At 37.6% G+C, this 24,750-nt stretch overlaps 5 protein-coding genes across 9 annotated transcripts; 2 read left to right on the top strand and 3 right to left on the bottom strand.

Moving 5' to 3' along the window:
- The first annotated feature begins 5,065 nt into the window (after positions 1-5,065).
- Positions 5,066-9,496, top strand: LOC109855453 (pancreatic triacylglycerol lipase-like). 3 transcript variants are annotated; one of them, XM_020429719.1, is made up of 8 exons: positions 5,066-5,593; positions 6,895-6,975; positions 7,081-7,346; positions 7,499-7,973; positions 8,253-8,507; positions 8,634-8,748; positions 9,023-9,223; positions 9,341-9,496. In XM_020429719.1, exons 1-8 carry the CDS (start codon positions 5,443-5,445, stop codon positions 9,423-9,425), a joined length of 1,629 nt encoding a protein of 542 aa, XP_020285308.1. In that variant the 5' UTR covers positions 5,066-5,442; the 3' UTR covers positions 9,426-9,496. The 3 variants fall into 3 exon arrangements, with proteins under 3 accessions (XP_020285308.1, XP_020285309.1, XP_020285307.1); XM_020429720.1 differs by having other exon boundaries at positions 5,067-5,593; positions 6,910-6,975; positions 9,014-9,223; XM_020429718.1 differs by having other exon boundaries at positions 5,068-5,593; positions 9,014-9,223.
- Positions 9,497-10,565: 1,069 nt separating this feature from the next.
- Positions 10,566-11,984, top strand: LOC109855487 (probable N-acetyltransferase CML3). 2 transcript variants are annotated; one of them, XM_020429794.1, is made up of 3 exons: positions 10,566-10,607; positions 10,678-11,009; positions 11,121-11,984. In XM_020429794.1, the coding sequence occupies exons 2-3, from the start codon at positions 10,708-10,710 to the stop codon at positions 11,590-11,592; spliced, it is 774 nt and encodes a 257-aa protein (XP_020285383.1). In that variant the 5' UTR covers positions 10,566-10,607; positions 10,678-10,707; the 3' UTR covers positions 11,593-11,984. The 2 variants fall into 2 exon arrangements, with proteins under 2 accessions (XP_020285383.1, XP_020285382.1); XM_020429793.1 differs by having other exon boundaries at positions 10,580-11,009.
- A 6-nt stretch (positions 11,985-11,990) lies between these two features.
- LOC109855486 (L-galactose dehydrogenase-like) lies at positions 11,991-15,045 on the bottom strand. Its single transcript, XM_020429791.1, has 8 exons — positions 14,167-15,045; positions 13,519-13,659; positions 13,328-13,445; positions 13,058-13,219; positions 12,724-12,957; positions 12,496-12,627; positions 12,237-12,409; positions 11,991-12,120 (listed from the first exon to the last, which is right to left on the bottom strand). Coding segments are annotated over exons 1-8 (1,047 nt in total). The 5' UTR covers positions 14,169-15,045; the 3' UTR covers positions 11,991-12,035.
- Positions 15,046-15,363: 318 nt separating this feature from the next.
- LOC109855439 (leucine-zipper-like transcriptional regulator 1) lies at positions 15,364-20,401 on the bottom strand. Of its 2 annotated transcripts, XM_020429696.1 has the most exons (11): positions 19,866-20,397; positions 19,352-19,660; positions 19,141-19,255; positions 18,811-18,977; positions 18,492-18,693; positions 18,027-18,386; positions 17,457-17,898; positions 17,168-17,349; positions 16,721-17,005; positions 16,442-16,618; positions 15,364-16,315 (listed from the first exon to the last, which is right to left on the bottom strand). In XM_020429696.1, exons 1-10 carry the CDS (start codon positions 20,003-20,005, stop codon positions 16,499-16,501), a joined length of 2,322 nt encoding a protein of 773 aa, XP_020285285.1. In that variant the 5' UTR covers positions 20,006-20,397; the 3' UTR covers positions 15,364-16,315; positions 16,442-16,498. The 2 variants fall into 2 exon arrangements, with proteins under 2 accessions (XP_020285285.1, XP_020285284.1); XM_020429695.1 differs by having other exon boundaries at positions 16,442-17,005; positions 19,866-20,401.
- A 333-nt stretch (positions 20,402-20,734) lies between these two features.
- Positions 20,735-24,596, bottom strand: LOC109855440 (histone-lysine N-methyltransferase pr-set7). The gene is made up of 6 exons (XM_020429697.1): positions 24,128-24,596; positions 23,248-23,459; positions 22,924-23,044; positions 22,484-22,842; positions 22,197-22,387; positions 20,735-22,063 (listed from the first exon to the last, which is right to left on the bottom strand). Exons 1-6 carry the CDS (start codon positions 24,189-24,191, stop codon positions 21,853-21,855), a joined length of 1,158 nt encoding a protein of 385 aa, XP_020285286.1. The 5' UTR covers positions 24,192-24,596; the 3' UTR covers positions 20,735-21,852.
- Positions 24,597-24,750: the final 154 nt, after the last annotated feature.

Raw genomic sequence — 24,750 nt, forward strand, 5'->3', positions numbered from 1 at the left:
AAAAAAAAAAAAAAAAAAAAATTAAAGAAGCGAACTGCGCACGGCTAAACGATTATTAGATCACTCTGTGAATTGAAAAAAATTCTAAGTCTACAAATATAAAATTTATGTGTGTGTGTGTGAGAACGGAGAGAGAAAAGACAGAGAAACGATAAGAAGAAGAAACACGAGAGAAGAAAACGAAGAAAAAGGTGAAAAGACAGACGTAGATGCAACGGTAAAACAAAGCGCGAACAAAATATAAATATAAATATAAATATATATATATAAATAAATATTTAAAAAACCACACGAAAGAAAGAGAGAGAGAGAGGATATAAATGATTAAAAACAAAAAAAAAACAGAAAGAATACAAACAAGAAGACAAGGAGAGAAAAAAAGAATGAAAAGACACAGAGATACTGCAGAGATACGGTACAACCGGCCGGACAAGAGTATAATCTATCAGTATTTACACAGTAATTAAGAGAGAGGAAACACTATCGTCACGATTTAGCTAAATATTATTGCCAGCATCTCTATAAATGATTTTACTTCAATCTTTTACTCGAAACTACAGCGTTTAAAAGTATACAAAAAAAAAAAAAAAACAAAAAAATGGGGGCAAGATGAGGAGGAGGTAAAGTAAGAAAGTGAAGGCAAAAGAGAGGCGAGAGTGAAGACATATGCGCGTACGAGGTAAACCGGCTAAAAAAAATATTAAAAAAAAAAAAAAAAAAAACACGCGAGAAAGGGTGGGGCGAACGAAAACTCGTAGAAGAGAAAAAACGAACGACTATCGTTGATCGCTATATCAAGCAAGTAGATGTATATTAAGAGTAAACGAAAAAAAATATATAGTAGCGTGTCGGTATATTAGCGTTGTAATTGCGAGGATGCGTCGCGCGCGCGCGCTGCGTCTCACGTCCGACTATTGGCCGCTTATGCGAACCGATAAGAGAGAAAGAGAGAGAGAGAGAGAAAGAGAGAGAATAGAAAAACAAAAACTTATTATATAAAAAAAACTCGACTGCATGTTGTGCGAATGCGTGGGAATGTGTGTCGGAACGAGATACAAAATTGTGTCAATTGTAAATTGCGTTCGGTCTTAACGTTGAGTTCTGTGAAATTTTATTTTTTGATTCTGCCTGAATATTGCGAAAAAAAAACACTTGTAACAGTAGGAAGATGACCAAGAGATGGCGGTTAAACGTAACATTAAAATATATATGATAAAATAACTTGAACGTCATTTTTTTAAACGCATGAAAAAAATATTTCACAATTCTGTAAGTAGCTGTAAAGTGGCGCATTTTTATTTACTTTGTTGTGAATAATTTTCGAAAGAAAAACAAGTTTTATATGTGTATTTTCGAGCAATAATTAATCGCGCGAAGAAATATCGGTTAAGGCCGAACGCAGCCTAAGAAAGTGCAAGGACGCAGTGTGCGGACACAAGTGTGACTTTAACACCAAATAAAACGAAAGAATTTTCTTGCAATATAAAAACGTAGAGGCTCTTTTTGTAATGCGTTAACGATATTGTATGTCGTCTCGGATTTGACGTAAAAAAAATCAATTGAGATTATTTATTAAAGTCTTGCGTACGTTCAGGGTGGTGCGGCACTCTCTAAAGAAAAAAAAAAAAAAAAAAAAGAGCGCAAGCGTTCAATTAGACGAAATTTAGTACCGAATGTTTCGATTGTTAAGTTTGCGAAAAAACCACGGTTGGATTACGTTGGATTACGTTGGATGGTTGTTGGAATTTACGTTTCGCGAGGGCGCGAAATTCTTGATAAATATATAAAAAAAATTCGGGAAGATCGAGCCGTCGCGTTTCTCGAATGTGTTTTTGAAGGATTTTTTCTCAATTGTTATTATAACCTGAGTGAGCTTCGTCGAATATATATTGATGCGAGATAGAAATATATAGTATATATATATATATATATACATATGTATATATATAGTATATATATATACGTAGTAGGGCTTCGCTGAACTCGCGTCGTCAGGAATTGCGCGACGCTCGAAAAGTCAGCGTTTATAGGAAACAAAAAAAAAACAAAACAAAAAAAAACTGCGCCGAGCCGACGCGTGAGTCAACACACGGTATATACGAACGGGAGCGATTCGTTGGCCGATTATAATTAAAAGAAAAAAATAAATAAAAAAAGAAGAAGAATCAACAGTAGATATAGTAGAGCGTAAACAACTTCAAAGGGGTAAATAATACCGTTGTTTCGTTAATTGTTTTCATAGATTTTATTGCATCGCGACCGCGTCGAGTCATCCGCGATCGAGAAGCAAACACACACAAAAAAAAAAAAAGGATATAGTCGTCGCCTTTTCCCAAATATCAATTAACGCGCTAATGTCAGCTACATGTCAATATTTTTGTTTTTTGATCGTAAAATTTTGTGTTCGAAGTGTCCGTTCATTATTTAAGACCGATGGTCTTGCGCGATTTGTGTTTTATATAATAATGTTAAACACATTCGGAACACACTAAACAATTACATTGATTTTTCTGACATTTATGCAAGATACTTCCATTTGTTACATGATGAGTTTTAATGAAACGATAATGTGAAAACTATATTAGTTTTTTTTTTTTTTTTTAATAAAGCTGCGCGTAAAACAACGGATCGTCGATCGCCTATGCGAAATAGATCAAGGGATTAGAAATCATAGTTAACTTCTCGAGGAAGTTCTCTCTCGTCCTGAGAGAGGTTTCCGATTGAGCGATCGATTTTGTTCTCTAGACAAAATTCGATCGACGGATCTTAGTCAATTAGAGAATCCTCTCGAGTATTTCCCATAGCTGGATCTAAGGACGATCGCGGAAGACACTCGGGAATATTGAAGAATATAAAAAAAAAAAAAAAAAATGTATATGTATAGATAAATATGTAGTATATATGAATATATATGTATATGTGTCGAATGTAACTCTCTCACACGCACGAGAAAAATAAAATCGACCGTTTTTTGAAAGAATCGATCGCGCACGCGACGCGGCCGCGGCACAGCCAGGACTATTTTTCTAAGTTGCAAAGTATAATAAATTAAACGACGTTGCATTATCGTTACTAGAGTATATTATAATGTATATTGATATTTTAACTAAGCGGAGATATAATGTTAAACACGAGCGCGAGTAATTATAAAAAAAAAAAAAAAAAACCGAGACTATTATATCATATAATTATTATCGTGACTATCGCGCGCGCGCGCGCGCGGGGGGAACGGGGAGAGGGGGGGCCGATAGTCGTGATTAATTAGCGATGATGGTTCGCACGGTGCGGTCGGTGCGCGTGTGACGCGCGCGGCGCATTTAATTAGTCAAATGTGTTAATCGCGGGAACACGAATCGACGAAGCGCGGAATGCAGCAGCGGGACGCGCGTATATATACGAGAACGAAACGGTTGATCAAACAATTGCAATAATGAGGACAACAAAAAAAAAAAGAAAAGCGAACGAGCTGCTAGTTCCGACGATTTTGTCGATTCGCGAGGAAAAGAAAACAGAGAAAGCGAGAGAAAGGAGCGAAAGAGACCGACAGTAGCGGGATGAATGGTATAATTAAGTGAGCGAGAAAGAGAGAGAGAGAGAGAGAGAGAGAGAGAGAGAGAGAGAGAGAGAGAAAGTGTGAATGAGCGAGAAAGGAAGCAATGAAATAAAAAAATGTGTGTCGTTCTTCGACCGCGAAGAGAGAAAGAGATAGAGAGAAAGAGAGAGAGAGAAAGAGAGAGAGTAAAAAGAGAAATAAAAAATGAATCGTTCTGTCACCTCACTTCTATTATACAATATCATAATAATATGCTGCCATACGATATAAATATATGTCTACGATAAGGAGTATATTAATAAAACATTACAAATAAATATGTTATAAGTAATGGGTACGTGTCTATATCCCTCTCATCACTCGCCGCAGCTTACTACTTGTTGTGCACGTGGTTTTTTTTTTTTTTTTTTTTAATCTAAATATTTATAATTAATTAATTTGACATGTAAAATGCATTTATATTATTTATATTCAAATTACTATTTAAACATGGTTTTGTTTTACTAAATATTTTGTTAATTTTTTGTTAATTAGACTTAGTAACACACAAAAAGTTATGAGGCACGCATATATGTATATACATATATGTCACTTGAAGATGGAGAACAATTTATTTGATTGCCGACTGTTCGAATAACTGATTTCACACTTGTCACAAGAAATTGTTTCTTTTTTTTTCGAGAAAAAACACGAGTATTGATTTCACGCTTCCAGTGCCTTTAGAATTAAAATGACGCAAATGCGGAAACGATAGAAACTCAACAAACCGTAAATAAAATGATCGTTTGTAAGCAACTTCTTTTCGGCTTATGTAATTTAATTGAACGCCAACACGATCTCGAAACTCACTGAGTTGGCAAATAAATCAAATCGACACAAAAACCTGTAATTTAACTTGTCCGTAAAATAGATACACGTACGTGCTTCGCGTGTCAGGTATGTAAATATATATGTTTTTTCTTTTAGAGAATAATTTTTGAGAGATATAAAGAATTTTTTATATCTTTGATATAATATAGAATAATAAAATAATAAAACGTGTGTACACGAGTAATAAAATAATAAAAACGAATAATATAAAAGAGATTCCCCTCTTGAGGATTTTTCGTATTCGCTCTTTTATGCAAACAAACAAAATCAATATTTTTTTATTTTTTTATTTTATCTCGGTGTCGATTACATTACGTAATTACATCAAACACAACTCATTCGGGTGAAAGCTACGCATGTACGCACATTCAACATCGTTCGTGCAATTTTCCACCGCTGGATGGTATGACACAGTTACATCATGTTAAAAGGCGCGCAGTTATTTAGTGAAAGCGTATTAACGCAGCGCGAAAAATCATTGATAAAGAAAAACAATTTATTTTTAATTGCAATTATCTCTTCGTCTCACAAAAAAAAAAAAAAAAAAAAAACTTTCACAAGACGCTTTTACCACACTTTTAGCAAACGTTGTACATGTAAATAAAAGAGATTGTGTGTAAATGAAAAAAACCTATCCAGAAATGTAAACAAAATTATGCATAAAGCGTAGTTTGTTTGAAAACGGTCACCTTGGGAAATCTCCGCCGACTCGCGTTAAAAGCAAATGTCAGAGCGGAGCCGTCGTCAGGCTCTAGCAAGCGGAAAGAGGTAGTTGCGCAAAAAAATCCGCTTATAGAAGGTGTATACGCTATCTCGCAACTTCACGAGTAAAGTCCGCCCCGGCGAGTCTGACCGGCAAAGGAAAAACAAAAAGCGCGTCTCGTCGATCGCGAAACAGAGAAGCGACGTGTTCCGTCGAGAAAAGAAGAAGAAGAATAACGGAGAAGAGAAGAAGAGAGAAATAAAAAGCAAAGCGAAAACAAGAAGAAGAGACGGAGGAGAAAGTAAGATAATCTCGAATGGAAGAAGGATGGGCAACGAATTCTACGGAGAACACGAATCTCCGACGACCCAGTGACAGAATGAAACCGGTCAACGTTCTACATCGTGTTCTCTTCTCCCTGTTGATGATCAACATCACCGCATCTATCGCGGGAAAATTGCAACCGGGTGAGTTAAATGTCATTATATCGGAAAAAAAACTAGACACGTAATAGCAACGTAACGCGATCACGCGATCATTATCTTGAACAGAAGAAGAAATCACAACATCGCGAGAAAGACAGGAGTCGCATTGATCGAAATCGGCACGTATTTCGCGATTTTATAATTCACCGCGTGAAAAAGTTTCAAACCTAACCTAACCTTGTATAATTTGCGCGCAAGTTACATCGCAAGTTTCATTTTGTGATTGTTTCTGTTTCCACTTGAGTAGCGAGAGCGTATTACACAATTGAGAATATAATCGCGTTTTTTTAACACGTCGATAGTTCTGATCAATTTCTCGCGCAATTGTTGCGCAATTGTGTTAGATATAAAAAAAAAAAAAATCAAACAAATCGCGTTGCTTCAATTGGAATTTCTTACACCCGTTTGTTCTCGAAGAAAAAAAAAACAAAACGTAACCCAAATACCACGTGCAACCGCAAACACGTTCACTTTAACACCCGGAACAAACGAACATTTTTTTTTTTTTTTTGCGCGCGTAATAATTCGCACCTGAGAAATTTGTATTAACGGACGCGCGTTGTTTGTATTTGCCTTGACGACATACTTTCACGGCAAAACTATTAATTTATTTATGTAGCGCAACGGTGACAATTTCGTGACAAATATACGAACGCAGGTATCGCATCGGCACCGGTGTGCTCGTCACACTGAAGCGGTACCGTTAAGAATAATAATTCGAGATATACTTTCTTTCGGGTGAAAGGTGTTGGGTAAGTTGGAGGGGGACCACGTGGAGGCAAAATGCTACCAAGGAAGATCGGTCGATGGTCAATGACGCGCAGAGACGGACTTGATCTTTCGAGAATAAAAAAAAACCTTTGCGGACTTATTTCGTAACGCGTTGGACTTTTCACAACGAGACGTCGGATTTACTTTTGTGTCGACTCCCCCGGGGGGACTTAGAAATTTCATAATGTCTTTAAATGACTTTTTGTGTAAATTATTACACAAATATTTTATCCTTGGTCTCTTTCGAAGCTGGAAGTCTCTCTAATCCGAAGATTAAATCTACACGAAAAAAAAAGTTTGCTGATATAGCAAGAAGATTAATTACTATATTAGTTACTACATATAGTTACTACATGGTTACTGTATGATTAGCGAGAAAAATTTGCTGAAGAGCCTGTTGCTCAAGTTTTTGTTGACAAAATGAAAACTCTAACAAAGTGCCGACGCGCATACAGAATAGAGTCGTGATCGCTAAACCGTCCAGGACCAACGTACCCCCTTTGCTTTTACAGTCAAATTTCTCGCAGAACGGAATCGCGCGATGCTGAGACGAATCGCCATCTCCCGCGAGGAAAAATCGAAGATTTGCTACGGTAAGATACACTTTTGCACTTTTCTCATCGAGCGCGAAACGTATATACATATATATATATATGTTAATATCTTCGATTTACAAATGTCGGAAAAATACATTTCAGATCTGGTTGGTTGCTTTGCGGATCTGCCGCCGCAATTGTCGTTAAGACGACCGCCCGAACATCCCAGTATCATTCAGACCAGATTCTTTCTTTACACACACGAGGATCCGCAAACTCCGCAGCCCATTCAATACGGCGACGATCTGAAATCTATTCTGCACTCGCGATTCAATGCCACCAAACATCTCAAAGTGTTGATACACGGTTTCAAGGGTAGCGGGAGCGACACCGGCATGATGCAAGCCATAAATTCGCTCTTCGATATAGTAATTATCTAATTTTAGATTGCTCATTTTTTTTTTTTTCACGGAATTTGAAAACTCATATTTCCACGGTAGAAAGTCTTTTGAAAAGTCTCTTATTGTTGAAACTCTATTTGCAACACTTTCGTAAACACATTTAATCTGCGCGCACACAGGAGGACTCGAACGTCATCGTCTTAGACTGGACGAAGGGCGCCGGGACGAGTTACGGAAATGCGGTAGCGAACAGCGAATTGGTCGGTCGACAATTGGCTCTGATACTTCTGGACGTGATCAACTTGGGGATCAATCCCCTCAATATTCACGTGATCGGTTTCAGTCTCGGCGCGCATGTGGCCGGTTGCGCGTCCGAAGTACTAAAGAAGAAGAATCTGATTCTGGGTCGCATAACCGGTCTCGATCCCGCGTCGCCGTTCTTCCGGAATCACCTTTTCAGGGAAAAAGGAAGAAAATTGGACGCAACCGACGCTCTTCTCGTTGACGTCATTCACACGGACGGCTCGTCGGATTTCGCCGACGGTTTTGGTTTACTGAAACCGATCGGACATATAGATTTTTTTCCAAACGGCGGTCGAGAGCAACCCGGTTGCACCGATATCAAGAATTCGGTTGTGGTCAGCCATTTGAAAGGTGTGCGAATTAGATGTCAAACTTTCTCCGTTCGTGTTGCACAATTACAACAAATCGCGACTGAATAAACTACAAGATCAACGGATCGTTGTTAAAAAAAAAAAATCCAAATGTTTTGGATAAAAATTAAAGAAAATTAGAAACGGTCGAGAAATATCGAGAGAAATCAACTCAAACATTTTATTTTCAATAGCCGTTAAATGTTAAGATGAATCTAAAAATGACCAAACTTGGGAAGAATGTAAAAAAATGTTTTGCGCGTTGATAAATTGTTTCCAGAGGAGCTACTGGATCGTAATATAGCGTGCAGTCATCTGAGAGCCTGGCAGCTCTTCGTGGACACCGTTCGCACGCAGAAGGAAGACAGATGCAAATTCATCGCCTGGCCCTGTCCGCAGGGAGGAGTATCCTACGCGCGAGGAACGTGTTTCCCAATGGAAACGACCGACTGGCATCAGGAAATGGGTTACGCGGCCGATCGCGGACCACTCGGAATCTACTATCTGGCGACCAGGGGCGAAACGCCGTTTTGTGGTAAATAGTTTTTTTTTTAACAATAATCTGATAGACAAATTTTTTTGACGTGTACGAATTTGCACCGATAATGTGGAAAACTCTCTTCGGACAATTGATAAATAAAATAAGAATTACATATCGCAGGTCAACCGCTCAGAGCATCGGTTATAATATCCGACGGTATGCCGAAAACATCTGGCATACTCTTTTTCAAAGTCTTAATCGGCAACTCTACAACTTTGTTTAAAATCCAGTGCACGTAAGTAAAAATCGTAGACGTGATTAAATTATAATTTAAGGTGATTTATATGTAAAATTATATTTAAATATTAATTCCAATGTAGAAAAAAAAAGAAAGAAAGAAAGATGATTTAAAATTGTTCTTACAATATATATATATATATACAATTGTTTTGTGAGAAAAACGTTACCAAAAAAATACAAATTTTTAAATTCTTTAGGTGTAATTTATCAATATAAATTTTTGTGTGAAGCTAAATATTGTCTTAAATATTATAATCAAGCTTGTCCAGACGGAGAAACGAATGGATGACATTTTACAACATCGCGGCGGCAGAATTTGACGCGTTAGACGCAAATACCACAGCGATCACCGGCATCGTGTCGTATCAACGTAACACCAATGACAAAACGGAAGAGGACGCCGCGCAAGATGTAGACACGGACGTGATACTTCTCGACAAACTTGCTCTCGAAGATCGTAAAGGTCACAGGTAAAAAAAAAAAAAAAAAATACGCGGCAATATAAATTTGAAAAATATTGCACGTCATCAAAAGCGACAATATCATTGTGCACAAAACTACAACCGAATTTTTCTGATTGATATTAGGTGGGAATATTGCAGAACAAATACCGCAATCAATTCGCACGAAGTGTACGTAGAGTTGCAAAGTGAACGATGCACCCCATTGTAATATTATTTTAATGTGTAAAAATTTTTTTATCCGAATAAAATGATGGTTTTGTAACCAATAACAATCTTGAATTTTTTTAATTACTTGAATTTTTTTTGTCCCTCTTGGTCCGTGTTTATATTCGCTAAATAGCGTAGCGAATACAATTAATGATCTGTGAAAAGACGTACCTGGATTACACTCCTTCCTCTGCTCCACACACGTTGTCGGGATTTCGGACGATTTCCATTTCCCGCCGCAAGCTGAGAAATCCTTCCAGCAGACGATCGCAAATGTTGTGCGTAAAGTCACTAGTGTCACAATATTTCCTTTTTTTTTTTTACGTTTTTTTCTTATTCACTCTCGAACACGCGTAATCGCGTACGCGACGCGTGCGTACAACGACGACAATTTCGTTTCCCGCGCGCTTAAGCGCGAACGGCCGCCATTAGGTTTTTTCGCCGCGACTTGAAACCTTCCTATTTTCTCGCCGATTTAAACACAACCGGCGAGCGCGCTTGCCGATTATATATCCGCGACGAACGTTCGACACTTCGCGGTACGCGTACGTGCGATCGGGGCAGCAACAATCACTCGCGGAACGATGATAAATCGTCGAGAAACACGGAACGATTCGAATTTAGGTTCCACAATCGCCGCGACCACTTCCGCCATAGACTGGCTCGCCGGTGTATCGAACATGCGCGATATTGCGATTCTCGAAATATCGAAACTCGACTCGCGTTTCGATATCCACTTGCTTAGGCCTGTTTCGCAATACAGTCGTAAGAAATTGACCAATCGCAATCGCGATTATTCTTCTGTGATTTGTCTGTGATTGGTCGACTTCTTACGACTTAGGCCTGGTTTGTGCGGACCTAAGATTTTAATATTTCTGTTTATTCGGCAATTTCGTATAAACAGAAGCATCAAAATCCTGTAGTTGAACTGTACCAGTTCCGGCATAAGTTAACAATTATTACTCTCATAAACGAGGCCTAAACAAGGCCTTATTTGTCCGCATAAACCAGGCCTAAGTCGTAAGAAATTGACCAATCACAGACTGATCACAGAAGAATAATCGATTGCGATTGGTTATAATTTCTCACGACTTACAACTGTATTGTATAGAACAGGCCTAAAGTCATCAACCGTTCGAGCACGTGTGTGACTAATACGTCTAGCGTGCGAAAGACTGATTAGGTATTTGTGTAACAAATATTTGCCGGAATATATTTATATACGTATGTAGTTATCGTATTTTTCTATACAGAGCGAAATAAACTCTACCGTTGTTTCAACAATGAGTTCAACAATAATAATTCTACGCCCTTTTAATTCCGGCGATGCAACAAGTTGCAAGGAATTGATCAGAGACTGCTTGATGTCTTTCCTGAGCGCGACGTTCTTCGAGATGCTGTTCAAGGAGCTCGTTTTTCAGATCATTATTTTACTCGCCGCGATAATGTTTATCTTCGTTGGAACGCCGCTGACCACGTGCCTTTTGGTTGTACCGGTGGTTATCGCGCTGGTGTTCGTTGTCACGCGTCTGATCTTTGGAATGAAGATAGCAGAAGTGAATGCACAAGTGGATAACATTGTCAGGTACACATATGATGCACATGTCAGTCTAATACATAAGTATACGTACTGTCTATATGTCACATTTGAGTGTAACAATTAAATATAATTGATATTTTGTGTTAATACACACAGAACTTACATGATCAGTGCTGATTCATGCTTCTGGGTTGCCGAGGCATTCAAGTTTTCCACTGTGACAAAACATTCTGAAGACGTTGGTTACACCATAATGACGGAAGACCAGTTTTCGGAGAACATTGGACACATTCCTGTTTCGCAGGAGACAAAACAAATTGTAGGAACCATTGGCTTGTGCGGATGCGCTTTGACAAAGAGCGCGTGTATAAAGATGCTGTACGTACACAAACAATATCGTCAGAAAAAAGGTATTGCAGAACGTCTCTTGCAAACTGCTGTGAAATTCGCGAGCGATGTGGGATACAACTGTGTTGATATGGTAGCTTCCGAATACAGAGAAGAACACAGAGACCTATGTCTGAAGGAGGGATTTGAATTGAGAAAAATGTATCGCCGACCATTTCTGGGACTTGTTTTGTCTAAAATGATATATGAATTAACGTACGAAATTATCAGACTTGCATAACAAATTTTGTATTAGGGAAGAATTTTAAAACGTTTCAGTACGAAAAATGAGATAGTAGCAAGTTAGGGAATTTATCCCTAACTGAGAAAATTAATGAGACTGATGAAAATAAGTGTGATAATTTCCTATTACAATAAATGTGCCTCAACTAAATTATAAATCTCTGTTACCTGAGTAATATACATTCAGTATTATTTACGATTTTGTACTAACTTTTATACACTTCTGTACGCTACTGTAAACTATATAAGAAAGTATAGTTTTTTTTATATGAAGCATTGCAAATGTCTTCATGTGTTGCGCAAAGATTAGAGATAAGTGAACGTACAAATAAACAAATGTTGGGTACATTTTATATATTTTAGAAAAATTTATATATTTTATATATATATAACACAGTAATAAAATGTAGAAAAAAGCTGTAAAAATGTGACGTATATTATTTATGTTTTCTTATTCTTCATAGCTTCTCGATAGATTTCGACTTCTTTCCCTTCCCAATCTTGATTCTTTATTGTCGACAGAAATCTGAAATAAATGCTTCCTTCATTTAGTTTAACATTTTCTTAAAAAATTTAAAAGACATTGCGTACGTGTGTATGTGTGTGTGTGTGTGAAACAACAAAAATCTTAACAAAACATACTTCTCTTGTATCTCTTCTAATAACACTTTTTCTTTCTCCGTAATGCCATTTCGCAACACATTCAGATTCATCTGCAATTGTTTTGTACTTTGTATTCCAATCAAATTGGTATCCACGTCCGCGTATTGCATAGAATGCCATACCGCCAGTTTGCAGAGTTCCACATCGTGATCCTATTTTCAAGTATCGCAAGATTTCTCTCAATGGCGTTATACATTCCGGGTTTATCAAATTTTATTATTTTCAATAATACACGAACCTTGCAATATTGCGCGGCACTAGCGCATTGTTTCTTCGTTTCTTCAGAAGCAGGATGCCAATTTGGAGGACCGTCATTTGTCAAGAGACCCATGCACGGCGTGGCGGCGTTAATCAGTCCGATATTATGTTCCTATAAAAAATGTTCTCGGATAATTTAACTCCGAGATTTTTGTTTCGAACGTGGTTTGGCAAATGTGTGTAACACGACGAATGTAACAAAAAGAACCTTGAAGAACGGAATGTATTCTAACAAAGTATCGTCGATCAGTGTGAGTCTTGAGTAACTTAACACACAGGATATATTTATATTGCTCTTTTCGACACATTCTTTGAGCACGGACACCGGATACCCGGTCAGACCTATGTATCTGGCTTTGCCTTCGGCCACTTGCTTGGACAGTTCCGGTAAGGTTTGCGTGATCACTATGTCTAATGACGGCGCGAATTCGATATCGTGAACCTGCAAACAATTTGTTCCATTTAAAATTTTTATTACAAAGCGAGATACTTTTTTTATTAAATTTTCAAATAAAATCTGTGTGCGGTGTGTGTTCCGTCACCTGAATAACGTCAACGTAATCCACGCCCAATAATTCCAAGCTCTTTTTGAAACTTTTTCTGATTTTCTCCACGGTAAAGTCGAACATTTTGTCGTAATTTAGCTCGTACCTGCCGACTTTTGTCGCGATATAATAAGCTTGTCGTGGAATTCCTTTTAAAGCCTGCAATAAAACAGATATGCCGAGTAAAATAATAAATGGTATTTAATAATGCGTAAAAACAAAAATTTTGAAAAGTTGTAATATAATTGTTTAAATAAAGATGGGAACCTTGCCAATTGTTGTCTCGGATCGACCTTGACCGTACCAAGGTGCTGTATCAATATAATTGATTCCTTGTTTTATCGCCTCACGTATCGCTTCAATAGCATCGTCCTCGTTATACGTACTGGCAGTAACACGTTAAGATATCGTTATCTCGTTTTGAAATGTAATAATTCGTGCAAGTGATAATCCCATACCCATAATGACAACCGAGTGGTCCGGTACCAAAAGATAATTTGCTCACTAACAAGTCTGTTTTTCCGAGTTTTTTGTATTCCATTGATTTTACAGCTTCAGGATTGTGAAAACCCTCGACATAAGTGGGAGGAAATGCGCTCCTAAAATATTGTGACAAATAACGTGATATAAAAGAGAAGTTTCAAATCACAAACTGTTGCTCATATTTTGCAGAAATTATGTTTGCAAGTATAAAAAAATATTATATAATAAATTATATAATAAATCCCGTCGCCTGATTTGAAGGAATAAAAAAAAATGTTTTTATTATTACCATCTACAAAGCAAACCGATAATATATATACGATATATAAATTTCACACACGCACACAAATAAATATCTTTTCACACATCTCGGAAAAAATATATAAATTGTGTAATAAAATAATATCTATGTAAATGTAAGATTGAAAAAATGTTTTTACAAACAATTATGTAATGCATATTCTTTTTTAAAAAAATACATGTCTATTACGTGTATAAAAAGTATACGGATGATAATTTTATTCATAAAGTAAAATACATATGTGAGAATTAGAATAATAAAAACTATTTGTTACGATTCATTATCTTCTAAAATGTTTATGAAAATGTTTTTTCGTACATACATGTTTCCAAGTAAAGTGGTAATAGTTCTTTCTTAGGTCTTGCACTGATAACAAATTCTATATTGTAATAATCACACACGTATTTCCTCTAATCTTGAAACTGTTGTACCGCCAGACCAGAGTGAATAGACTCGGAGTTTCTGACTGAACACCATCCAATAAATATCTACTCGTGACAACTTATATAACACTCTTTCGCGCCATCTGGACGAACAAAGCGCGTTTTATAGAACACACTCTATATAACGGACTATCGACTAATTACTTTCATATTAAAAGCATTATTACAGCTTTATTGTTTATTAAATGTGAAACAAAAATAGAATATTGCTTCTACTCGCTTTTTAAAATAAAGATTACTTGTGCACGTTTTTGTTTGAATGAAATCGTAACAAATATTATATCAGATATATATTATATCAGAGAAATGTGAAATACAAAGATGGAAATTGCTTATAAAAATATCAGTAGCAAATAGAGATGTTTCATGTATAGTTTAAACAAGAATTCCTCTCTCATATCATGATAAAAACATGATAATAAACTTTTATCCAACAGATTATCAATTAATCATTGAGAGCTTTATTAAACCTTCAGTGTCAGATATGAGTCTCCGAGAGACTCACCCAAAAGTTTTAAACCGATGTCTCTACTAGGTATTATATAATTTAGCGCGACGTCTGAAGGCCATGAAAAAAAAACTTTAAGGCCTTAGACAATGGTAGAAGTCGTTGACAGCGTCCTTCGTTTAATAGCTTTGCGAAGTTTGAAGTTTAAAGTGCAAAAAAGATCTGAGAGATCCAAGTCTGGACAAAACGTTGATATTTCGAAAAATAAGTAAATTTTTTTCAGTTTGTGCACTTCTAATATATTAAAAAATTGTTTTTTTTAAATAATTTTATCAAAATATATTATAATTATATATATATATAATTTTATATATATATACATTATTATATATATGATTTTTTAATAATTTGTAGAAGACACTTTTGTCCCCGTAAGTACGAACAAGTCCGTACAAAACTACGTCGGAATTTTGTGAACATCTTAATTACACAAAAAGTTATGAATTTTTAAACAAAAAACCTTTTTTCGAAAAAAAATTGTCAGGTTTCTCTTTAAACGTTTTTTTGTGTATTCAAACCGGGGATTTTTTCAATCTGTTTCTTTTGATCGACGCAGAATCGTCCAACCTTTCGATTCAAAAAAAAAGAAATTGAAAAAATATTGATTTTTTACGGAGATATTCGAACTTAAAGTCGCGTGGATCTCACAGACCCGGTCTGGACAACTTGTAGATCATTTTTTTATATCTGGCACTGAAGTAAAAGCTTGTGTGATCTCAGAAAAATGATTTGATTTTAATACCACAGTCGAACCTCGATAACTCGAATCTCAAGGGAAGAGCTAAAATCGTCGAGTTGTAGAGGTTTCGACTTATCAAAGTTTGTTTTTCCTTTCCGCGGAAGGAAATGAACAAAATTTTCGTCTTACAGAGGTTTTCGAGTTATCGAGGTTTGACTGTATTAAGATTGAAAAACAATTAATGAACTAATTTTTGAGAGAAATACCTGATGATTAGCACAGTGGAATAATTATTAACATGTTTGTCACTTGTAGAGTGCACTTAGCTTTTGCAGTCTATTAAAATACATTTTTTGTTTTTTTCAACACATTTTGATAGTATTGTATATTATCTCTCTCTTTCTCTCTCTCTCATAAACACTGAAGACTAGTATTACACATCGGTCTTTTCGTAGCGAGCGATTCTATTCAAGACAACGAAAAATCATTTGTCATTTCGTTCATTATATAAAAACAATTACGGAAATAGTTTTTTACAGTTTCTGAGGTCTGTTAGAGCAACGATAGTACGTTTGAATATGTTGTAACTTGCGAAACAACGACGAGTAATGGTAGACCGTTGATGGTTTTTGTCGTCATTGTAACGAGACGACGCGACCGAATGAGCATTGTACGACGAAAACTCGTGAATCCAAGCGGATGACGTGCTCGTCGATGATGGCAGGAGAGTCTTTTTCTGTACGTCTAATGTCAAGCAAGATTGAGTCGCGTGATCGAGATAGCAATTACCGAGGAACAAAACCGTTCGTCCTATGAGAATAAAATGCAGTCGACACAGTTCCTAGAAAAAAAGAAAAGAGACACGGTTCATTATTATTCAACACTGTAATTCTAATATAAATGAGCAAGACTTGGTTGTGTTTCAAAACAAAACCAATTCCTTTTCAAAATAATCGGTTTTTTTTACTTGAAAACTGCATGGTGAATCCCAGCTATACGTTTGACGATCGAATACGGAACTCCGTCAGCAATCGTTCGTTATATCTAGACACGATCTAGCTTCGGAACGCTCGTCGCCCAAAGCCTTGAGAATATCTAGCAAGAGCTTGCGACTTAACTGTTGCAATCTCGGGAGTCTAACAACCTGAAAACAAAATGATATTTCGCACATACACCGTGTGTGTTGTGTGCGCACGCACAAACTTGCGATAACGTTCGAACACACGGAATTAGAACGACGTTTCACCTTGGTAAAGTGATGAACTATAAGATTCAAAGCGTATTTCTTCATGTCGGTGGCTTGTATTTTGTCGGCTGCTTCCAAAATCTCTATAACATTTTGAAACGTAACGTTCATCTCAATATTCTGTTTGCAAAACGCTTGAAGTCGGTTGTTCGTGAAACCGTAAAATATCGGCGCGGTAAATAAATACAAAGAGTCCTCGGGAGGCATCGAAGTGTCCGCGTAATAGATATATCTCAGCAAAGAGTGAAACGATTCGGACGACGGTACCATATCGCCGATTTGTATCTAAAACATTTACGCTTTTTTTATTATTTCTGCTAGTAATTGCACTTATATAAAAACACACATACGCGGCACAGTCGCTTCTCTTTTCCTGCTCAACGAAAAACACTTTCGTCGGAATGTGTGTGTTTATTTATTTTTATTGTTAAAAAACCAAACGCTTACGTTTACTTTATTATCTTCGGGCATGAATGATCGAAACATCCCCTCGAAGTAACTACAGCGCGCCGCAAGAACGGCCTTGTGCGCCGATATCGGCGTACCGTCCAGCATCAATGTAATGTCACAAAATTCCTGACCGATAGCGCCCTTCAAAAACGCTTGCATATCTTGCTCCAATCCAGTACCTGCGCAACCAAACTTCCGTGAACTAATATTCGAAAGGTATGTAACAAACACGTACCGCTCACAAAATACGTTCACACACACATACACACATACGCAAGATACGTACGGATAACGGAGTCGTTCTCGTATCTCGTCAAAGGTTTAGCTTGAGGCATTTGCCGACGTCTTATAATTTCCACCATCAGCGGCTGATTCAGAGTCTCGAATTCTTGGCTCATCACGATTAGATTGTAATTGCCGTCTCTCACGGCGAAACTGAGACAAAATTCCTTGAGAAAATACAATTTCAATTCGACGGCGTTGCGCAAAGCTTCCAGAACGTTGGTGTGAGTTATAGTCGCCTCGAGATAATTGACGCACAGCAACTCCAAACGCTTCATGTTGAATCCCACAGCGATACGATACACATCCATCATGAGGCGAACGATGCGATTGCTTTGTGAATTTTCAGTGTTGTCGATCAGTGTCTCGGTAGGATCAATGCGATCGGTGTAAATGTATCTTAGTACCAGCTCGAAGGGTTCTGGCGCGGGATCTTTCAGCGTCACCTTCAACAGTCATTTGTAAAATGTCGCTAAAGAGAATTATATTTATTTTGACTATATTGACACACACACATACACACACACGTTTTCTCTCTTTTCTCTTTCTTCATATTTGATAGAAAATCATTTACCTCCAACAACGGCAAGTCTTTAACGGGAACATCAACGGTACCATACACTTCCTCCAAATACAAATCCCTCTTCTCGCGCGCTTGTCGAATACGCGTCCTAAGAAATTCCGAGCGTGCCGCGATCATGGCCGCGTGTGCCGGTATTCTGGTCTCTTCCGGTCCCACAATAAACTCTAAATCGCAAAAGAGACGATTGCTCAACAATCTGCCAAAGTCCTTGTGTAACGTGCACTTCGGATAAGACGCAAACTGGAAGCGAAACATCTCGGCGGAACGTACGTTGTTGTCGATTGTTCCGCCGAACATGAACATCGCGTCTCCGATCACAGTGGCGGCGTGGAAGAGTCGACAAGGCGGTATCTATAAGCGGTATAAAAAAAAAAAGATTCTTTTTTATACCGTGAAGAAAAAAAAAGAATAAAGAACTGCGTGTAATTTGTTTTACAAGAAATACAAGTCGCTCACTTGACTGTCGGAGGACGGTACGATACCGTGCCACGTTTGCGTATCGAGATCGTAATAGTGAAGATCGTTGGACAAAGATGATTCCGCTGCACCGCCGAAAACATAGAGATACCGTTCGAAGCTGACCATCGTGTGACCGTATCGGCGCGCAGGCGGTGGTGGTGCGTAGCGTAATATATGTTCCGTTGATAATCGCGTCCATCTGAATTATTAGAAATTGACCGTTCACCAAGATGAATCTCAGATACCGTGAACAAACGTGTTAAATGTAATCTTGCAGCGATAAAATCGTTTTTTTTATTTTTTTTTTTTTTTTTACCGCCTCTCGTTAAAGTGAAATTGGAAGAGATCGTTCGTTGTCTTGGCGCCGCTCTGTCCGCTGAAAACGAACATGGATTCTCGAGTTACCGCAACGGGAAAATTGCAACATGTCGGCGGAAGTTCGCCCTTTTGCTCAACTTCTTCCCACTCTTTGGAATCACCAGGCTAATAAGAGATAAAAAAAAAAAATAAACCAGGCTTATTAAATTGAAAAGAATTGAAATATCTAAAACAATCTTCGTTAGAAAATTTTTACCAACGTTTCCAAATATACTCTCTTTGCATTGAACGCATTCACAAAATATTTAAAGCGCTCAATCAAACTCACCACCAACGATATTGTCCACATATCATTCAATCTGGCATTGCCGTCGTAGCCGGCAAATATCCACAATTTGTTATCATACACAGCAGCACCGTGAGCAGATCTAGGCACCGGGCACCTGTAAATCACATCATATAAAATATCTCATCTAGAGAAAAACAAGAAACAAAAAAAGTTAAAACCTAATTGCTGACGTTGAGCAAAATATACTCACGTTCCAACGTACTTCCATTCTATCCACTGGCCGGTTTGGAAGCGATACTCAAAGAGATCGTTTTTGTTACTTAGATTAGAATTAGAATGAATGTCTCCCGTATAGCCGCCGAATACAAACATCGACGAACCGTCAACAACCGCGGAATGATGATAGCGTGGAGCCGGTGGGGTTCCCGTTGCGAATGCTCTTCCCCAAGATTTTTCTTTCACATCAAATCGCAGCAAATCGTTCAGCATTGTCTTGCCGTTGTCACCGCCGAACACATAAATTGCATCTTTATACGGGACAACCGTGTGTTTGCTTCGTCTGCACAAAAATACAGAGGTTATAAATTATATTAATTGGAATATAAAAATTTTATATACGCCAGTATTTTTTTTTTTTTTTGTCTCAAGTCGCGTTCGAAATACGCAAATGTTAAAAAAAAAATTGATCAGATGAAACACACGAACAAATTGACAGAGAGCGAAAATTTATCTCTGTAAATATCCATATCGGTCTTCCTTTTTACCTGGCTCCGACGAATTCGTCGCACTCGGGCATACGTTTCCATCGATGAACCGTCTCGAACGGTCCGAAATCAAGAGTCAAACACTCGGTTGTTGGCATTCTGTCCATTTTCGGGCATGAAAAAAACGGTATGTATTTCATATGCGAAAAGGTTTCGGTCTCCGTGTCTCATTCAACGTTTTTGTCTCTCTCTCGGCACGCTCGCGAGATTCAAAATGCCCCGTGTATCCCTCGCGTAACCAATACCTTTTTCTTGTCTCGCAAACTAACCTGTGTTCGCTCTTTTATAAATTTTTCACCATCTATAATTTTTGTCCGTCAAACGCCACAAGCGGCGTTTCGTCGGTCTCGACAAAACTGCAAAGAACATGTTTGTTTCGCGCGTTTTTTTTTTTTTATTTTTTTATTTTTTATAGCGATCAACATTTAAAAACTTGTCGCAAAATTAAAGCGTCCTACCGTCAGACACGCTAACGGGAGGGCGCGTGAGATTCGAAGAACAATGATCAATAACTGACGTCGCTCGCGTTTGTGCGAGTGTGTGTGCCACCGCAAAGTTTATAAATACATGTACACACACACACACACACACACAGATTGCTGTAAAGCTTTGTTTGTTGTATACAAAACACATTTGCATCACACAATCTTTTTATTGCAAATTTATTTATCATTAAAATTGGCGCAAATATAACGTGCGTTAAAAAAAAAAAAAAAAAAACAAACTAAAAGTTCAGCACATTCAGGAAACGGGAAAAAAGATTTCAATTACGATAAATCTTAATCGATCCTTAGAAAAAACTGGATATAATTATGTAAAATTACAAAGTATATATAGAAGCGGCTGTGTATACTAAATTAGCAACAATGTAAAAATACATGAAATTGACGTAGTTTTATTAAATAACAGATGTAACTCGCTTTAATGCTTTTTATAAATAAAACGATGATGAAGGTGGAAATGGGAACAAAATGACTGAAAGAGATGAAAGTTATAACGCACACATTGAGAGACATTTTTTGAACATGATGAACGCAAGTCGGAGAATTTACCCTATTTACACGTATCATTTTTACAGTATACATTGTACAATTGTCTTTTCGGAAACATTCCAGCGCAGAAAGTTCACGGCAGTGAATAGAAAAACTCCTAAACTATCGCGTGTCGGATAAAAATATTCTAAAAGAAAAAACCTAATCTGTGTTTTTTCTGTGCAGCGATCGCTTATGTTTAAAAAACAAAAAAAAAAAAAAAAAGGAAGAGATTATCAATCGTAGTTTTTTTTTGTATAAATCAGTGCGTGTTACAAAAACGCTTCGAGATCTCTCGATTAACTCCGGCCTAAGAGTAACGTGGAAATTTCTCAACTTGAATTTCCATCGAAAGCTGGAACTAGAGGTTTGTTTTTTTTTCCCTGAACTAGTGCATCCAGTTCAGGGGAAAAAAACAACAAACCTTAGATGAAGCGCGATTCGTACTACGATTCGTCACAATTCCACTTAAGTTCGCTTTTCATTCAATACAAACGTTTTTCGCCTCATAATACTATATCACGTCGAACGCATAACAATTAACGCATTCACAGAGAAGTATATCTATACTTTCAAACCTCACATCATCATCATCATCAGCCAAAACTAAATCTGGGAAATCTGCTGATGACGTGCCGCCGTCTCTCTTCGTTCCGTTCATGCAATCTCTTTGTTAAAAATTTAATCGTAATTCTTCAGTTTTTTTTTTTTTTTATAAACATTCAAGAAAAACTTCTCGCAATGTAACTACCACTTGTTTCGAATTCAATTAGCCTAAAAGTTGCACGTGCAAGTTTTTTCATAAATATACATAAATTGTAGATAATTTTATATAAATTTAATTGAATGTTCCTTCATAGAAGAAACATACAGAGAAATTGAATATTTTGTTTTTTTTTTTTTTTTTTTGTACAATAACATATAACGCAATAAATAAATAACAATTTTTTGAAGTGCTATAACGCCAACCATGGATGATGACGAATTGATTCGCGACTCCGATCTCCGTAATCGTATGTGATTTCTTCGCCGATCGATATGTCCTCCTTCGCCGTGAGCACTAGATGCGGCATCGAACAAACCTCGACGATTCTCGTCACCAAATTCCCGTTTCTCGAATGATTCACCAATCTTCCTAGCTTGTTAGACTCCGCGGTTGCGTCGACGCTGGAAAAATCACGTGTTTCATTCGTCGCGCGCGTCAATCAATTTTAATTAAATTGCCGTCAGATTTTTTTCTTTTTTTTTTTTTTTTTCGTGAACGAAATTCACATCGAAAATTCATCCGAAATTTTCTTACCAATACTGCTGATTACGATGTTGAAAGTAATACATGTAGCATCCGGCATTTTGATCTTGCGCGTACCGTTTCTCGCGCTCTTTTGCCTCTACGAGATTGATAAGCTCGCCGATATATTCAACCACGAACTCGCCTTTCGCAAATTCTCGTGTTGTTATAACCCCGCGACCTTTACCCGGAAAATATCTGATCTGAATAATAAACACAGAAAGCAGCAAATATAAATTGCCACAACAACGTGTTTTGTTTATCTTTGATTTGTGATGAAAATTTAACGGATCACACACCTCTAAACCCTCCTCGATCTGAGAGAGCACTTTGTTTTCCAAATCGCGTTGCTTCTCCTCCAACACGACCTTTTTGCTTTTTCTGACACTACGACGGACCGGAAAGTATTCGGTGATCGAATGATTTGTTCCGATGGTTGACGGTTTCGTTGACGGACGTTGATTGACGGGTTTGCTGGAAATTCCTTTTTTACGACCTCGTGCAGCGGGCGGCTTCATTACAACTTTTAACGGGCTACACTGCAGTTGCATCACGGATTGATTACTCTTATCGGGATTAGTAGCTCCTGCGTCTACCAGTTGCATTTTTATCTTGTGAGGAGTAGACGCTTTATGAACTGGAACGGCCACCGTTGTTTCTAAAATAAATATTTTTTGCTGTTAAAAACAAATTAAATTCAAACAACAAATATATGTAGAATTGTCTCACAAATACGTACCATCGACTTTGAATTGTTCTACATCAGAAATAATTTCTTTTTTTTCTTGACCACAAATCGGGACTTGTCCATTTTCTAAAAGATGTGGTCCTAAATTGTTTAGATTTATTGTATCTGAGTTCTATGGAGAAAAAAAGAGAGAAAAAGCAAATGAAAACACAAATGCTTTAACAACAATGCTTTATAATACACAATTTCTATAAACTATTTTCCGTGGATGTTTACTTGTATAAATATTTTATGTGATTATATATATTTCATATAGAGTTACATTTACAAAAATATATACACACACATCACAGCAATATTTATAAAAATACTTACTTGGTAATAGATATAAGTTATTGATTTGATAACGGGAGAGCATATTTTTTGAGAGTTGTGAATTGTTTTAATTTCTCCGTCATTGTTCTCATTTGTAACCAGTTCTGTGGCAATTAATTTTTCCCTTTCTCCCGATGGGGATAAGATTGCAGTTTTGTTTTGGAAATAAACAGATTTTGTTACATTTGTTTCTAGACCACGTTTTCTTCTTCCTGTGTTTTTTTTTCACATGTGAAAATATTGTTAAAAATATTATTAAAAATTATTTAAAAAATAATTGTTAAAAATATTATCTATGTACGTGCGATTTCTCGAATGTGTGATAAACTTTTGGAAATTTGAAAAAATTCGAACAAAAAATTGTCGGAAATCAAATTCGAAAACTACTCGATTCAAATTGCGATATCACATTTCAAACGTGCAAAACGTTTATATACTGACATTTCTCATACTTCTCGAACTCCATGTTAGTTTAGAGTGTCTATGTTTCTAGCCCCGGATATCCGCGTGAGAGACTCTCGTGCGTAAAAACGCGATTTAACGCGAAAAACACCGATTGTCAAATAAATCCGACGCTTTCTCAAAAAAAAGAAAAAGCTAATCGGTTACAAAAATTACAAAATTGACGCGTTGTAGCAGCTGATAAACGTGACGCGCGCCGAGACGAGGAGGATGATAGGGCGTCGATAGAGATTTCAAGCACGGTAGAGAGGAACAGAGGGGAGCGTCACCGCGCTTCGGCGTTTCAAACATGGAGCAAGCGAAGATATCGTGACACAACATAACCTCCTATATGTACACCGGAGCAACCGGTGCCAAAAAAATGCAAAATCGAATCAAATATGAATTTACAAATGAACTCAACTCTGAAGTTTCTTACCCCTGTTCGCATTATTGGCGTGACCTTTCGCGCAACGGGACGACGCACGAGTCGCTCTGGACATGATGATGAATCACGACGAAATCACGGTTCGATCACTCAAAACGGAAACAACGCATAGCGACAACAAGTAACAAGGCAGCGATGGCAGTCGGGGTGGTTCTAACGACGATCCGGGAACGAAACGCGACAAAAATTCATTCCTCGCTAACAAGCAACGCAAATTTGCAAACAGTCGCGCGTCCACCTTTTTTGTTTATCGTTTTCGCGGCAATAATAATAATAATTACACGACATGCAACGCGTAAAAACACATTCGCGCACGCAAGTAAACCGCAATTAGTAAAAAAAAATCTCCAAATCCGGAGTTAAAGGTTAAAACCAGAGAGAGAGAGAGAGAGAGAGTCGAACCGCCGCAAACAAAGTCGAGCGAGTGACTGGCGACGCGCCGGATGTTACGCCATATTGACGCCGCCGTTGTTTTCCGCCGCTACGACTTCCGAACGCCGAACGCCCGGAAACAAAATTCCCGCTCTCGACGACACAACAACGACGACTCGCGCGAGGCGGCGCTGTCGGCGGCTGCGTTGAGCGGAGCAAGCTCGGATCGATCGCAGCGCGCG

This window comes from Pseudomyrmex gracilis, unplaced genomic scaffold (assembly GCF_002006095.1).
Source record: "Pseudomyrmex gracilis isolate BER0280 unplaced genomic scaffold, ASM200609v1 scaffold_90, whole genome shotgun sequence".
Taxonomy (NCBI): Eukaryota; Metazoa; Arthropoda; class Insecta; order Hymenoptera; family Formicidae; genus Pseudomyrmex; species Pseudomyrmex gracilis.

Coding starts and splice junctions, on each gene's coding strand:
- LOC109855453 (XM_020429718.1), top strand. CDS start 5,443: ATGGAAGAAGGATGGGCAACGAATTCTACGGAGAACACGAATCTCCGA. Junction 6,976..7,080: donor AAAATCGAAGATTTGCTACG/GTAAGATACACT, acceptor AATACATTTCAG/ATCTGGTTGGTTGCTTTGCG. Junction 8,749..9,013: donor TTGTTTAAAATCCAGTGCAC/GTAAGTAAAAAT, acceptor ATTATAATCAAG/CTTGTCCAGACGGAGAAACG.
- LOC109855487 (XM_020429794.1), top strand. CDS start 10,708: ATGAGTTCAACAATAATAATTCTACGCCCTTTTAATTCCGGCGATGCA. Junction 11,010..11,120: donor CAAGTGGATAACATTGTCAG/GTACACATATGA, acceptor TAATACACACAG/AACTTACATGATCAGTGCTG.
- LOC109855439 (XM_020429695.1), bottom strand. CDS start 20,005: ATGAAATACATACCGTTTTTTTCATGCCCGAAAATGGACAGAATGCCA. Junction 19,661..19,865: donor GACGAATTCGTCGGAGCCAG/GTAAAAAGGAAG, acceptor ATTTTTGTGCAG/ACGAAGCAAACACACGGTTG. Junction 17,350..17,456: donor CGAGAACGACTCCGTTATCC/GTACGTATCTTG, acceptor TTGGTTGCGCAG/GTACTGGATTGGAGCAAGAT.
- LOC109855440 (XM_020429697.1), bottom strand. CDS start 24,191: ATGTCCAGAGCGACTCGTGCGTCGTCCCGTTGCGCGAAAGGTCACGCC. Junction 23,460..24,127: donor CGCCAATAATGCGAACAGGG/GTAAGAAACTTC, acceptor AAAAAAACACAG/GAAGAAGAAAACGTGGTCTA. Junction 22,064..22,196: donor CATCGTAATCAGCAGTATTG/GTAAGAAAATTT, acceptor TGATTTTTCCAG/CGTCGACGCAACCGCGGAGT.
- LOC109855486 (XM_020429791.1), bottom strand. Junction 13,446..13,518: donor CCACTCGGTTGTCATTATGG/GTATGGGATTAT, acceptor TGTTACTGCCAG/TACGTATAACGAGGACGATG. Junction 12,628..12,723: donor AATACATTCCGTTCTTCAAG/GTTCTTTTTGTT, acceptor CATTTTTTATAG/GAACATAATATCGGACTGAT.